General features: G+C 61.4%; 1 protein-coding gene across 1 annotated transcript; it reads right to left on the bottom strand.

Annotated features, from left to right (window-relative positions):
* Positions 1–7,059: 7,059 nt before the first annotated feature.
* Cimip1 (ciliary microtubule inner protein 1) lies at positions 7,060–14,109 on the bottom strand. Its single transcript, XM_069990074.1, has 4 exons — positions 13,993–14,109; positions 11,225–11,306; positions 9,194–9,292; positions 7,060–7,387 (listed from the first exon to the last, which is right to left on the bottom strand). Exons 1-4 carry the CDS (start codon positions 14,058–14,060, stop codon positions 7,226–7,228), a joined length of 411 nt encoding a protein of 136 aa, XP_069846175.1. The 5' UTR covers positions 14,061–14,109; the 3' UTR covers positions 7,060–7,225.
* Positions 14,110–14,455: the final 346 nt, after the last annotated feature.

The raw sequence follows: 14,455 nt of genomic DNA, 5'->3' as shown, positions 1-14,455 counted from the left end.
TTGCAGGGCCTGTGGCTGCCCCTGGGCCGCGCGTGTCTGTGACCACAGCAGGCCCTGCAGTGCAGTCTCCACCCCAGCCCCAGCCCTGAGCGCTGCCCACCGGCTGCCACAGAGGCCGGAGGCCGAGCTGACGGAGCACACGTCGCTCTGTATAGCAGACACACGTGCGCAGGCACACGCAGGATGCCTAAATTAAACGTGCCAACATCCCCAGCGTTTGGGTGTGATCCACACATGCGTGCCCCTCCACAGCCAGCCAGGCCCCGTGCTCGTTTCCTTTGCGTGGATGATCTAGGCGATTTCTAGGCCTCCCTCGGTGGCTGGGCTGGCTGCATCATTCGCAGTGATCATAAGGATCAGCCCAGCTCAGCCTCGTCCGTGGCTGCTGACCAGAGGCAGAGCTGGGCCTCCAGCTGGGGGACCACAGCCCCGGAGGCGCGGGCGGCCCTGCGGGCGCACGCTTGTCACCAGGCGTGGCGCGGGGTGATGGCTGGCCAGGGTGAGTGCCACACAGCACCTGTCCCGCAGGCCGCAGGAAGCTGATGCTCTGGGAGGGGAGGCCTGGGCCGGCCTCGTGAGGGACAGCCTTCCCCTGGGCACTGCAGGCACGGGCCTGGGGACAGAGCCCCCCCGGGGGCCCTGCTGTCCACTGGGATCATTGGAATTAGCCCTTCCCGCAAGCAAATGGCGAGCAGAGCCATCACCCCATTTCACAGGTCCAAGTGCCAGCCGGGCGGGGAAGCCGGGGCTCCACGGGAGGGCCAGGGGCCTCTCAGCGGTCTGCTGTTACCGCTGAATTGGGCAACTGTCCCTCGACCATCCCAGAGCTTCTCTGCAGGTCACGCTGCCTGTGGATGGCTGGAAAATGCCGCCCCCCATGTCAGCCCCTCCCCTGGGGCCTCTAGGCTGACCTGACCGGGGAAGCGCGGGGATGATGGAGCCAGGGATTGGGAGGCAGGTGCGCGCTGAGAGGGGCGGATGGGAGCAGGAGGGAGGGGCTGCTGTGAGCCAGGGAAGTAGGGGCAGGGGAACCCTGGGACAGAGGAGTGTGGAGTCGCCAGGCTGGCAGAGGCTGGGAGCAGCCGGAGCAGCTGGGAGCAGCCGGGAGCAGCCGGGAGCCCAGCTGGGAGCAGCCGGAGCAGCCGGAGCAGCCCTGCCCACCCTGGGGTCCAGGCTGGGGGCGAACCCAGCTGTGCTGTCCAGCCACCAGGCATGTGCTTGTGGGCACAGGTGCCACCGCTGGCCGAGTGAGGTGAGTCTCCATGAGTGTGAGGGGCGTGTGCCATGCCTCTGTTTCTTCCAGACATAGAGGGGTCCCGGGGTCCTCAACGAGGCTGAGCCCCGGCATTAGCCTCCCAACCCCACGCGGCGGCAGATCCCTGACCAGGGACTCAGGTCTGTCTCACGGTTCGGGGAGGCCTGTTAGGGCTCCAGAGTCTAGACCCCAGTGGGGCAGGGCCTTGGGGTGTGTGTGTATGTGTGTGTGTGTGTGTGTGTGTGTGTGTGTGTGTGTGTGTGTGTGTGTGTGTGCTCAAGTGAACCCCGCTTCTCACCTGTTCCATGTTCTGCATGCTGAAGGAGAGTGCTCTCCCTGAGGAGTTGGGCCCAGAGCCCACAGAAGCTACCATAAGGGCAGGAGTGGGGGGCCCAGGTACCCCCAAGACTCGTGTGAAGGTGACACCCACACCACGCGTGTGTGTGTGGAGTGTCCTGGACTTGAACTCAGGGCCTGGGTGTGTCATTGAGCTTTTGTGCTCAAGGCGAGTGCTCTACCATCTGAGCCACAGCTCCACTTCTGGCATTTGGTGGTTAATGGGAGGTAAGTCTCATGGACATTCCTGCCGGGCTGGCCTTGAACCGCCGTCCTCAGATCTCAGCCTCCTGAGCGGCTAGGATGACACTGTGTGAGGCACTGGCTGTGGTGAGATACTCGATATTGTAATGCAATGTAAGATAATCAGAACTAACCTTTAAAACGTGGGAGTCACCCTGCAGGGAGGAGGGCCCCATCCCTGCCCAACGGGCCTTCGTCGGAATGGGGTACGCCTAGCTCCCTCTTGGATGTCTGGCCTTGGAAGGCAGCGCGGCCTCCACGATGGGGTCCCGGGAGGGCCTTCCCGCGAAGCCAGCCTGCCTCTGCTCCTGGGCAGGTGGTCCTCAGCTGGGCCTGGATAGGGCCATCCCGGGGTCCCGGCCGCCCTTCCCTTCCCCGCGGGGCGGTCCGGGTCCCTGAGCTACCCTCCGCCCTTGCAGTTCCCCCAGGGCCCAGGAGGGGTCGCAGCAGCCCCAAGTGTCCCAGCCCACACAGGAGCCTGGAACTGACCTCTGCTGGGCCTGCACTGGGGTGGGGGTGGGGAGCCGGGGAGGAGGGGTAGGGAGTAGGGGAAAGGTAACTCCGAAGTCTGGTAAGGGTGAGCAGCATGGCTTACAGACCGAGAAGACACTGTGTCTGACACTGCTAAATGTCCCAAAGCTTTGAGGTTCTCTCACTTGGAGGAGGAAAGGAGGGAAGGGGTGGATTCTGGTTGCAGATCATGGGCCATGGCAGATGGGGGTCTGGGCAGAGGGGGACCGCGGCCGGCCACCTCCTTCCTGCAGATCTGTGGGGCAGACAGAGGTGGGGGGGAGGTGGGGTAGAGAAGGACGGATGTCAGGAGCAGCAGGGCAGGTGACAGCAATGGCTGCTCTTCCGTGGGAGTCTGGGTGGTGACCTCTGGGAGGAATGGATCCAGGTGAGAGACACCAGAAGGGCCGCGCCTCCTCCTCAGTGAATGTCAGCCTCAGCGTCACAGCGTGGGAAGTGCAGCTGGGTGGGACACCTGCTGGGGACTGACACCTCCTGACGCGTTGAGCTGGTAAACAGTGGCTGAGTGTGCACGTTCATGTGTGTGGGTGTGTTTGTGTGTGCACAAGTGTATGCATGGGTGTGTAGATGTGTATGTACACGTGTGTTTTCCCCCTTTTCCAGAAGGCAGTAGGGCTTCTTTGTCGTGGTTCTGTGACATGTGCAGAAAACTGAATTGGTCTTTATTTTCAGCAAGGGGCTTCTTGGAGGGGGTGTGGCGGCCATGGTGAGGAATCGTTCAGAGCTGGGCCTAAGCGGCTCTCCGGGCCCAGCAGGTCACCCTCGATGCTCCCTTGGCTCCTCGCAGGCTGCCCTCGGTGCTCTCTTGGCTCCTGCAGGCCGCCCTCGGTGCTCTCTTGGCTCCTGCAGGCCGCCCTCGGTGCTCTCTTGGCTCCTGCAGGCCGCCCTCGGTGCTCTCTTGGCTCCTCGCAGGCCGCCCTCGGTGCTCTCTTGGCTCCTCGCAGGCCGCCCTCGGTGCTCTCTTGGCTCCTCGCAGGCCGCCCTCGGTGCTCTCTTGGCTCCTTGCATGCAGCAGGGCTTGTCTGGAGTCCATGCTCCTGCACAGTGAACTGTCATCAACACCTTTGCCCAGCACAGGGCAACAGGTATGGCGATCGCTTGTACAGCCGCTTCACACCTCTCTCAGGGCCTGGAGCTCTGAGTTCTGACCGGAGGCGGTAGTTGAGCTCCACAGAGCCTGAGTCCTGATCTGAGGCCATGTTTGAGCTCCACAGAGCTGGGATTACAACCCCGTGTCTTGATCAGGTCTTGGATGAGGCTCCCATTGCTTCATTGTCTCACTATTTGATGGGCTTTGGGTGCCCATCTCCAAGTCTCCTTTGTCCTGTGTCCCTGTGCATGGCGACCCACTCTGTGTTAGGGGTAGACTGGAAGCCTAAGCTGATTGGTGTACTTCAACTTGGGGGCTCTGTGGATTGGCTCAAAGAATGGACACAGCATCCAATCAGTCAAGGAGATGCAAGGAGACTTTAGATGGGAATCCTGGGAAGGAATCTGTAGGCCCCTCTTCTACTCTGCTTGGCAATGGAAGTAAGGAAAGCCAGGAGCTTCTACAATTGTCTTGTGACCATGAGGTGTAGCTTTGAGAACAGTTATGGAAGGTGTTCTGCTCACACCCTGTTGTTGGTTTCCTTCACCACAGTCACAGTGCAGACTGGGAAGGGGTTGGCTTAGCAGACACAAAGGACATCCAAGCAAGTGGTTGATTCAGAGACAGGGCTAGGACCCTCCCCAGGGAGGTTTGCAGAGATGAGCAGGAAGCTTTCTTTTCTACAGCTGGGGTGAATTGAAGCCAGTGTTCCTGACTGCCGAGGGCCACGAGGAGTTGCCCGGGACGGTGGGGGTGACACTTAACATCGGGCTCGGTTAGGTGATGATATAATCGAGCTACTGTCCTGGCCCAGGCAGCTGGTCTCCCCCTGTGATCTAAGAAACCTGACCACCTCCAAGAACCCAGCCTGCCGTTGCAATCTCAGAAATGTCTCCATTGTTCTAACTGAGCTGGGCCCTGTGTTTCCAGTGGGAAGCAGTCTGGCAGGCCAACCCAAGGAGGCAGAGGCCACCATCCTGATGATGTTCTTTGAACCCCTGATCAAGCTGTGCCTGAAGCCAGATTGCTCTGAAGCTTTCCAGTTAAAAGTGAATCCGTTCCTTCTGTCCTTGGGCTGATGTTGAGCTGTTTTCTCTTACAACCAGGAAAGTCCAGATCCAAAGAATCAGGCCCCTCATGCACTCGACGATGATAACTTTCCATTTCCAGAAATCTCTCAACAGGTCTGAACTCCAAAATATAACAAACCCCAGAAATTGCAAGCATGTACCTGGGTCAAACACACCCGCGGCTTTTCATTCCACGCTGAAGGTTTGCTAAGCCACCCATGGCTTTAATTTTGTGGGTCTGTCTGGACCCTGCCAGGAGGTCATAACATGGGGTAAGCTGCAAGCTAGAAAATGTACAGCGCTCTGAACTCACAATCTGCTCCCAGACTTTGGACACCTGATACCAAGAGTCCTGGGAGACGCTTGTCCTGGCTGCATTAAGATGTGTGATGACAGTTTCTGGACACTTCTATTTTGTGCCATCTGTGCTATTTGCTTCTAACCCAAACCCTAGGACTCTAATTTGTCCTGAACTGAGATGTGCGTGCATGCATGCGTACGTGTTTGTGTGAGAATCTGAGTTTCGAGCCGGATTTTGCATCATCATTTTGCATCACTTGAGAGCTGCGTCATGCACGTGCACCCGTCTCCATGGAGTAGACGCAGAGTCACCGGCTGCGTCTCAATCTCAGCAATGCAGTGGCGTTTCGCAGTGTGTGATGACATTTGTGGCCCCATTTGGACACCCCCAGGAGGGTGATCTCCATAGATTAAATGTCAAGTTGGATCTCAGCCATGGGAATTGAATCCTCAAACCTTGTCCACTTCACCTGTCAACCAGGCCGTTGACTTAGAGGTCATGAGGACAGGTCAAGTTGCTCAGCCGGAAGCCCGGGAGCGGGGGCCGGGGGGGGGGAATTCCTGCAGGACCTTCGCCATCCGTTCATTTTTTCTTTAACTAAAGACACCTATTACATGTGGTTAGTTGGCAAATGAATTATTGAAGACAGACTTCCCTCCCCGCCAGCAGAGAGGTTTCTAGCTGGCGGCTAGTTTAGAATAATCGTCTGTGTACCAAGCACCGTGGGGAAGCTGGAGGCTGCTTCCTTCAGACCCAGGGGAGCCAGGTGTCAGCCCCCACAGTTACCTTCATTTGCATGCGGACTGCCCAGAGGACAGCTGCCTGCCCACTGCCCGGAGCACCGGGCCCTGGGGCCAGGCCGGGCCCCCTCGGGGCCGTCTGGTCTTCCCGAGGCTCCGCTGCCCACGCAGAGGCCTGTCCTGTCCATCCACACCTGCTGACCCACGACCCACAAGGCAGGGCTGCGGGTCCACGGAGAGCAGTCAGACAGAACCAGGACCAAAGAGGACCCACTGGAACAGCCCGGAAGATCCGTACGGGCTTTCTGTGCAGGTGAGGGGTAGAGATGGGTCCAGGATCCCGGTGGTATTTTCTGGGCATTTGGCTGCACAACTGTGGTGGGCACACAGAGGAGGGCAGTTCCCGGGGGGCGTGGACCAAGCCCCAGAGACTGTGCCTGCCATGGGGCCCGCCTGGGACCCCTCCAGAGGCTGCAGCGGGAGCAGCCAGGCCCTGGCCCTTTCTGGCCACCCTGCTGGACGGCAGTGAGACCTCGGCTCACAGGAAGGGCTGTGTACTTCTGCGAGGGCTCGTGCCTTGTCTGCAGCCATGACCGAAATGCCAGAACATTCTGAGGGAGCAGGGGTGGCTTGGCCAAGCTCCTCATTGTTTGGTCTACGTTGGAAATCACGTGGTCCTGTGTCACCAGCGCGGTGGGGTCAGGGGACGTGTGTGACACGTGGTGGGTGGAGAGGGGCAAGGTGGGGGGGGGCGGCAGGGGTGGGGCCGCAGAGCTGGGCCCCACATAAGCAGCGCAAGTGTGTGTGTGTGTGTGTGTGTGTGTGTGTGTGTGTGTGTGTGTGTGTGTGTGTGAGTGTGTGAAATCTGCCCTCCTCTACTTGGGAGCCCCAGGTCAAGGCCGGCAGCTGGTGTTCCCGCTGACGCCGGGGGGGGGGGTCCTCTCTGGAGGGTCTGGCAACTTTGGCCTTCCTGGCTTCCGCGGCCAACTTCTGCCTGCACCATTCCTGGGCGTTGCTCCCAGGACGCTGGGCTCGCCGCGCCCAAGTCCGCTATGACCTCGTCCTGATCTCATTCACCAAGTCACATCTACGAGGCGCTCAGTTCCAGGCCAGCTCCCGTGCAAAGGACCTGGGGCTGCCACGTCGTTTTGTTCTCTCCTTGTGCCAGTTTCGAGGTGTGAGCTCAAGACTTGTTCCCCAAGCCCTCCCGCCCCAGCTTTTTACTCAACACTAGCCCTCTACCACAACTCCACTGCTGGCTTTTTGGTGGTTCATTGGTGATGAGAATCTTGCAGACTTTCCTGCCCAGGCTGGCTTTGAACCACGATCCTCAGCCCTCAGCCGCAGGTGTGAGGCACAGCACTTGTCAGGACCCAGCAATTTTAACACTAATAGGAGAGTGAGAGACGCAAGTCTCCATCGTGTTAATGATGTGGCAGCCAGACAGTCGAGCATGAACACGCAAGCACACCACCAGCAAAAGAGAGTGGGGTATTTATTTTTGCCTTAGTCACTAGAGAAGACAAGAGGGGTGTCCCCCAGGAACCTTCCAGAAGGAGGCAGGGATGAACTGAGAAGGCCTAAGGCGGGCTCTGTGCTGTGGCGGTGGCAGCGGGTCTCTTCCTGGGAGGCGCAGGGGCCTCGGGCCGCCCGCGCCGCTCAGTGGATGCCCTGCTGGGGCCAGTGCAGCTCCCGGGCGTAGGTGCCTTTGCAGCTGCGGATCTCGCTGTCGAGCTCCAGGCTCGTGTTCAGGCCCGGCACCCCCGACCGCCAGCCGATGAAGCCCTGGGTGGTTTGGGGGACGGGGGGCGAAGGCAGCACCTGTGGGGGGGGCAGGGCAGGGGTCACCGTGGGGACCGGAGGGCACCACCGAGGGGCCCGCGATGCGCACCGAGGCTTGGCCCGGAGACGCAGAGCACAGCCAGCTCCACCGAGGCAGGCCGGGACCCGAGGCAGGCCGGGACCCGCGCCCTCCGCAGCACCGGGCGCCCGCAGCGCCTGCAGACGGCAGGTACGCGCCCCGCGCGGCTCCGTGGAGGAAAATGCGACCTCTGGGAGAGTCACTTTTATTTAGTAAGCTGCCAAGCTCGAGGGTCAAGCACGTGTATGGCATCGAGCTGGGTGCGGGGGCTCACGCCTGTCACTCTAGCTACTCAGGAGGCTGGGGTGTGAGGATCCTGGTTCAAAGCCAGCCCGGCAGGAAAGGCTGTGAGACTCTCTTATCTCTGATTAACCAACAAAAAGCTGCATGTAGAGCTGTGGCTCAAGTGGTAGAGGGCTAGCCTGGCGTGGAAAAGCTCAGGGACAGTGCCCAGGCCCTGAATTCAAGCCCTAGACCAGCACAAGCAAACAATGAGAACAACACAAACGAAAACTTTGCCTGATGGAATCTTGTTTGGTTTGCAAGGCCGCAGGACACATAGACACACAGTCACACAGACACAGACACACGGACACAGACACACTGACACACACACACACACTGTAGGACCACAGGTGTGGGAAGCAATCGAATTTCATTAACAAACCAAAAGGAAACGCTGGCTGGGTCTGCCAGGAGAGAGCACAGCTTGGTTTGTCAATTTCTTGGGCAGATTGAGCTCTGGGGTGTGGTAAATGTTTAGGCAGCCCCCCGCCCCCCGCAAGTGCTCATTCTGCTCTCAGAAGGTGTGGAAGAGGCAGTGGCAAGGAACGTTCATTCTAAGAGGAGATATAAAGCGCTTTAGCATGCTCGGGGTCAGGAGTTCAGGCTTACTGAGGAGTCAGGGAGGCAGAGGGGAGGAGGAGGGAGGGGAGGAGGGAGGAGGGGGGAGGAGGGGAGGGAGGAGTGGGAAGGAGGGGAGGGGAGGGCTGGCTGCCTCCTGCCCAACCTGGGCCCAGAGGCCAGGCCTGGGAGGGGCGCAGGAGGACCCCTGAAATGGCCAGCTCAAGAGTCAGCAATGGATGCGGCCAGCGTGAAGGAAGCCGCAGCCAAGGCCCCGGCCCAGCAGAGCCCCAGAGCCCAGATCCCAGCCCTGCACCCGGCGGCCGTGCCGGGCTCTGCCCGCTTCCCCCGGAGCACACAGCCAGCAGGGACAGACCTGGGAGGAGGCCCCTGCATAGATGAAGCTCACTGTTTCTAGAAGCTTCTGTTCCTGTCCACAGCTGACTGAGTCTCAGGAGAACACCCCCCCTAGACGGGAGTGCTTTGCTCTGGGGTGGCCTGGTCACTCGGGTCCCTGTCCATGCATGAGACCCTCCCGTCCTGACTCCTCCCCGCCGTGGGGGTCCCCACCGCCCCCATCCTCCCCAGCGGCCTCCAGGCTTCAGCAGGGCTGCCCCTCTGCCCTGGTGCTCCTCCAGTCTCCCCAGCTTCCTGTCACCTCCAGGGGCCTTCCTGCTGGCCACCTTGCCTGGGTCCTGCCCTGAGCGTCCCCAGACTGGGCGGCCGCTGTCCCCGGTCCCATGGGGCCCCACAGGCCTGTGCTGGGACACTGGGTGGAGCCTCCCTCGGGCAGGTGGGGGGTGAGGGCTGTGCCGGGTACCCCACCCCCAGCGGGTGGGACCCCCCCCCCGGCCCGCCCCGGCCTGCCCCACCCCGCCCGGGGACGGCAGCCGAGGACTAGCCTTCCCAGGTGGAATACAGACCTTGATGTACTTGTGCACGTCGGTCACGGGCCGGACGTGGAAGCGTTCCGGAAGCTCGATCTTGGGCTTTGGGGTGGGGGGGGCCTCTCCACTGATCAACTGAAAGCAGAGCCCCACGCAGGGCACGTCAGGCGCGTCTTCACCACCCCAGAGGCCGCGCAAAACAGCGGGCAGGAAAGGGTCCCACGCCACAGTCAGAAAGCGGCAGCGTGCTGGACGCCCGTGTTCACGCCTGTCATCCAGCTACTCCCGAGGCTGAGATCTGAGGACTGTGGTTCAAAGCCAGCCTGGGCTGGGGGGGAGGGTCAGTTGTGGGGCCTGAATTCAAGGACTGGGCGCTGTCCATGAGCAATTTTGTTCAAGGCTAGTGCTCTACCACGTTGAGCCACAGCTCCACTTCCAGTTTTTGTGGAGTTAATTGGAGATAAGAGTCTCACAGAGACTTTTCTGCCTGAGCTGGCTTTGAACCTTGATCCTCAGATCTCAGCCTTCTGAGTAGCTAGGATGACAGGTGTGAGCCCAGCTTGAGACTTAATTTCCAATTAACCAGCAAAAAGCTGGAAGTGGAGCTGTGGCTCAGGTGGTAGAACATCAGCCTTGAGTGACAAAGTCAAGCAAGAGTATTAGGCCCTGAGTTCATGTCCCAGTGTAAGCACAGAATGAGAGAGAGAGAGAGAGAGGGAGAGAGAGAGAGAGAGAGGGAGAGAGAGAGAGAGAGAGAGAGAGAGAGAGAGAGAGAGAGAGAGAGAGAGAGAGGGGAGAGAGAGAAGGAAGGAAGGAAGGAAGGAAGGAAGGAAGGAAGGAAGGAAGGAAGGAGTGGCTTGCAGGCTGCCTGGCCCAGCCTGCGGTCAATTCCATCCACCTTCTGATCCACTAATTTCCATCCCCCGTGGAGTGACTTGAGAACATTTTCAGGTTATGGACAAAAATTTTAAAAATGCCAGCGAGCCCCGGAGCAAGCTTTCAAACTGTCTGGGAGAGCCTGCCCCCCCCCCCCCATTTTTAAAGCAACTTTGAGCTTTTTAAGATCCATTTTAATTACATGTAAGGAATATTAACATGGACTCATCTCAATATATTACATTAATCAGGCAGACAGCCTCAGCCCGTGTCACGTGAACGGCAGCTCTCTAGCCCCGTGCGGCTCCGGTGCGGCTCCGGTGCGGCTCCGGTGCCTGAACTCAGTGCGGCTCTGCAGCAGGGGTGAATCAGCGGCAGCGGAGCTCACAGGACCCGGGTGCCAGGGCTTCCCAAACAACCAGAGCACGGGCCCGCGCTGCTCCCTCCTGGGCTCCGGCTCACGCCGGCGGCCGCTGTGCTCTCCACCCATCTCTAGGAATAGTTTGACCCCTCCCGCCATTTCTGTCACCTCTGGGCCCTTGCAGATTTCTAGATTTGTGTCCCTGCGTTAGGGACACCAGGAGTCACCGGTGGCTCACGCCTGTCATCCCGGCTACTGGGGAGGCTGAGATCTGAGGATCCCAGTTTGCAGCCAGACCAGGCAGGAAAGTCTGGAAGACTCTTAACTCTGACAAGCCAGCAAAAAGCCAGAAGCGGAGGTGTGGCTCATGTGGTGGAGCACTAGCCTGGAGTAAAAAAGCCCAGGGACAGTCTGGAGTTCCAGCGCCAGTGCTGGCCAAAACAAGCACAAAATCAAAGATTGTTTTCCCTATTACCCCTCGCAGCCCTCGGCCCCTGGGCCTGAGGGGACCCGCTTCCTTCCCGCCACTCTCTGCATTGGGCGGCTGAGGGCCGGCGATGGAAAGGGCCAGGCCAGGCGGTCAGCTGATGAGTCACGTGGCTGCTGGGTGGACTCCAGCCGTCCCTGCCTGCCTGTCCCATAGACTGAGGGCTGCTGCCCACCACGCACTGGCCTGGAGCCCCTGGCGTGGGGCAAAGGGCTGGCACTTGGCAGAGGAACCTTCTGGACTGAGTGAGTGACCCCTGCCCACCCAGGCTCTTTGAAAGTGTCAGGAGGCAGCCTCCGGCTTCTTGAAGGACCGCCACGCCCGGGACTCGGCACTTCATTACCTCCTCGAAGGGCGTGGTCAGAAACCCCCACTTCTGGTTCCAATTCTGGCGCGCCTCCGTCTCAGCCCGCAGGCGGTATCTCCTGAGGACGCAAACAGGGCTGGCGGACTTCCCCGGGCACGCACGCAGCCTGCCACACATCCCACCTCCCAGCCCTCCTGCTCACCCACTACCCGGCGTCAGCCACAGAGAGGGGTGGGGAGATGGGGAGGAGGAGGGGAGAGGGAGAGCCCCGCTGCATGGGGCCCTGGGCGAAGCAGAAGAGGGACTGGCGGCGGGGCGTAGGGGGAGGACCGAGGGAACAGATAGGGGCTGACTCAGCCCCAGAAGCCTGCTGGGTACCAGGCCCCTTATTTTAGGGCCCCAGGATCCTCTAGCCACGTGCATCAGTTACATTTCCAGTGCTTAGTTGCCATATTGGAAACAGACATTACAGTCTACGGCGGCTTTTAACTCCGTTTGCAGAGGAAGGGTATCCTGATTTGGGTCTTGAAGGATGAGTAGGAGTTTGCTGGATAAAGGAGGAAATGGTATCCCAACAGAAGGAAGAGAGCCTGGGATGGTATATTTCCTCCTGGGGCTATTTCTATGATGATAAAGGTTTAAAAAAAAAAAGCTGTGTATTTTGTGTCAAGTGATACTGGTTTTCCACCTCTGAGTGATAGAAAATTGCCAATAAAATGGTTTCATGAAGGGCAACAGCCAGCCAAACATTGGAGCAGCCATCCATACAGGCGCCACAGGGAGAGGCAGGCATGGAGACCCGTCACAGGTAGCTGAGAGGCCTGGCTAAGCCAGCCTGAGAGAACCGGACTCTGCATCCTTATGACAACGTACCGGCTCTAAACGTTTTAAAACTTGCAGGACACGGGGTTCAGGAGCCCAGCAGCATGGGGATTAAAATACCCACTCAACCTCTGCTGAACATGCGTCCACAAGAAAACGGATCCATTTAAAAAAGTAAGCTTTGCTCAGAGTTCAGGAGCTGGGTGTGCCTGGCGGCGCACACCTGCCGTCCTAGCTATGGAGGGCTGAGTCTCGCCAGACAAGGCTCCCCTGGCCAAGTAAGCAGCAAAAAGCCAGGCTGGAGGCGTGCCGGGATGAGCAAGCCTGCCGGAGAGTGTGAAGCCCTGGGTTCGAACCCCAGGACTCAGGAACACAGGGGAGAGCGTCCATGGGGCTCTCCTTCAGATGGAACGGATGTCAACTCCGTTTTTCTTTCATGGGAAGAAGTCAGTAAGTCTTGAAGAACTCTTCCGCGCTGACCGGGGCCTCGGTGGTGGGCCAAAGGCCCGGGGTGTATGGGGCATGGGGCGTGGGGGATGGGGTGTGGAGTGTGTGGGGTGTGTGGGGCATGGGGGTGTAAGGTGTGGGAGGGGTGGCGTGTGGGAGGTGTGGTGTGTGGGGAGTGGGGGGTGTAGGGGGTGGGAGGGTGGAGGTGTGGGGTGGGAGGGGGTGTGGGGTGGGGTGTGGGGCATGGGGGTGGGGTGTGGGGGATGGGGTGTGGGGGTGGGGTGTGTAGGGGGTGTGGGGATAGAGGGGTTTGGGGTGGGATGTGTGGGGTGTGTAGGGGGTGTGGAGATGGGGGGTGGGGTGTGTGGGGTAGGGTGTGTAGGGGGTGTGGGGATGGGGGGTTTGGGGGTGGGGTGTGTGTGGGTGTGGGGGTGTGTAGGATGTGTGTGGGGTGTGGGGTGGGGTGTGGGGGGAGTGGGGGGTGTGGGGTGGAGTGTGTGTGGGGTGGGGGTGGGGGGTGAATGGGGGGTGTAGGGGGTGTGGGGTGTAGGGGGTGTGGGGTGTAGGGGGTGTGGGATGGGGTGTGTGTGGTGTGTGTGGTGTGTGGGGTGTGTGGGGTGGGGTGTGTGGGGGTGGTGTGGGGTGTGTGGGTTGGGGTGGTGTGGGGTGTGTGGGGTGGGGTGTGTGGGGTGTGTGTGGGGTGGGGTGTGTGTGGGTGGGGTGTGGGGTGTGTGGGGTGGGGTTTGGGGGTGGGGTGTGTGGGGTGTGTGGGGTGGGGTGTGTGGGGTGAGGTTTGGGGGTGGGGTGTGTAGGGGGTATGTGGGGTGGGATGTGTGGGGAGTGTGGGGATGGGGGGTGTGGGGGTGTGTAGGGAGTGTGTGGGGGTGGGGTGGGGTTTGGGGGTGGGGTGTGTGGGGTGGGGTGTGTGGGGGTGGGGTGTGTAGGGGGTGTGTGGGGTGGGGTGTGTGGGGGTGGGGTGTGTGGGGTGGGATGTGTGGGGGTGGGGTGGGGTGTGTGGGGTGTGTGGTGTGTGGGGTGGGGTGTGTGGGGTGGGGTGTGGGGTGGGATGTGTGGGGTGTGTGGGGTGGGGTGTGGGGTGTGTGGGGTGGGATGTGTGGGGTGTGTGGGGTGGGGTGTGGGGTGTGTGGGGTGGGATGTGTGGGGTGTGTGGGGTGGGGTGTGTGGGGTGGGATGTGTGGGGGTGGGGTGGGGTGTGTGGGGTGGGGTGTGTGGGGTGTGTGGGGTGGGGTTTGGGGATGGGGTGTGGGGGGTGGGGTGTGTAGGGGGTGTGTGGGGTGGGGTGTGTGGGGTGGGGTGTGGGGGGTGGGGTGTGTGGGGTGGGGTGTGGGGTGTGTGGGGTGGGGTTTGGGGGTGGGGTGTGTAGGGGCGTGGGGCATGTCGTGTAGGGGATGGGGGTCCCCGCGGCCCTACCGTCCTGGGTGGGCCTGGAGCCCGGGGCTGGGGCCGGGGTGGGGAGCGGGGGAGCGGGGGAGCCGGCCCCGGACCTGGCCCGCCGGGCGGGGGTGCGGCCTTACCAGATCTGGTCCTGGGCCACGAAATTCAAGCGCTCGGCCGCCAAGGTGCTCATGGGTTTCTGCGCCATGGCCCCGGCTCTAGGCGCACTGGACAGCGGAGTGGCGTGGCGCTGGCGACGGTTGCCAGGCAACGGGGGCGGGGCGGGATGGGCGGGGCGGGATGGGCGGGGCGGGATGGGCGGGGCGGGATGGGCGGGGCGGGGCGGGGCGGGGCGGGGCGGGGCGGGACGGGGCGGGGCGGGATGGGCGGGGCGGGACGGGGCGGGACGGGGCGGGGCGGGGCGGGATGGGCGGGGCGGGATGGGCGGGGCGGGGCGGGGCGGGATGGGCGGGGCGGGGCGGGATGGGCGGGGCGGGACGGGGCGGGGCGGGGCGGGGCGGGATGGGCGGGGCGGGGCGGGATGGGCGGGGCGGGGCGGGACGGGGCGGGACGGGGCGGGGCGGGGCGGGGCGGGATGGGCGG

The sequence above is a fragment of the Dipodomys merriami genome, unplaced genomic scaffold, assembly GCF_024711535.1.
Source record: "Dipodomys merriami isolate MVZ:Mamm:240054 unplaced genomic scaffold, mDipMer1.0.p SCAF_39, whole genome shotgun sequence".
NCBI classification, from domain to species: domain Eukaryota; kingdom Metazoa; phylum Chordata; class Mammalia; order Rodentia; family Heteromyidae; genus Dipodomys; species Dipodomys merriami.
This window is presented reverse-complemented; position numbering and strand designations above follow the sequence as displayed.

What these genes read in the sequence shown, in the direction of transcription:
- Cimip1 (XM_069990074.1), bottom strand. Translation starts at nt 14,060, where the DNA reads ATGGCGCAGAAACCCATGAGCACCTTGGCGGCCGAGCGCTTGAATTTC. An exon ending in GTGGCCCAGGACCAGATCTG is followed by an intron (nt 11,307 to 13,992) that starts GTAAGGCCGCAC and finishes TTGCGTCCTCAG; the next exon opens with GAGATACCGCCTGCGGGCTG. An exon ending in TGACCACGCCCTTCGAGGAG is followed by an intron (nt 9,293 to 11,224) that starts GTAATGAAGTGC and finishes CTCTGCTTTCAG; the next exon opens with TTGATCAGTGGAGAGGCCCC.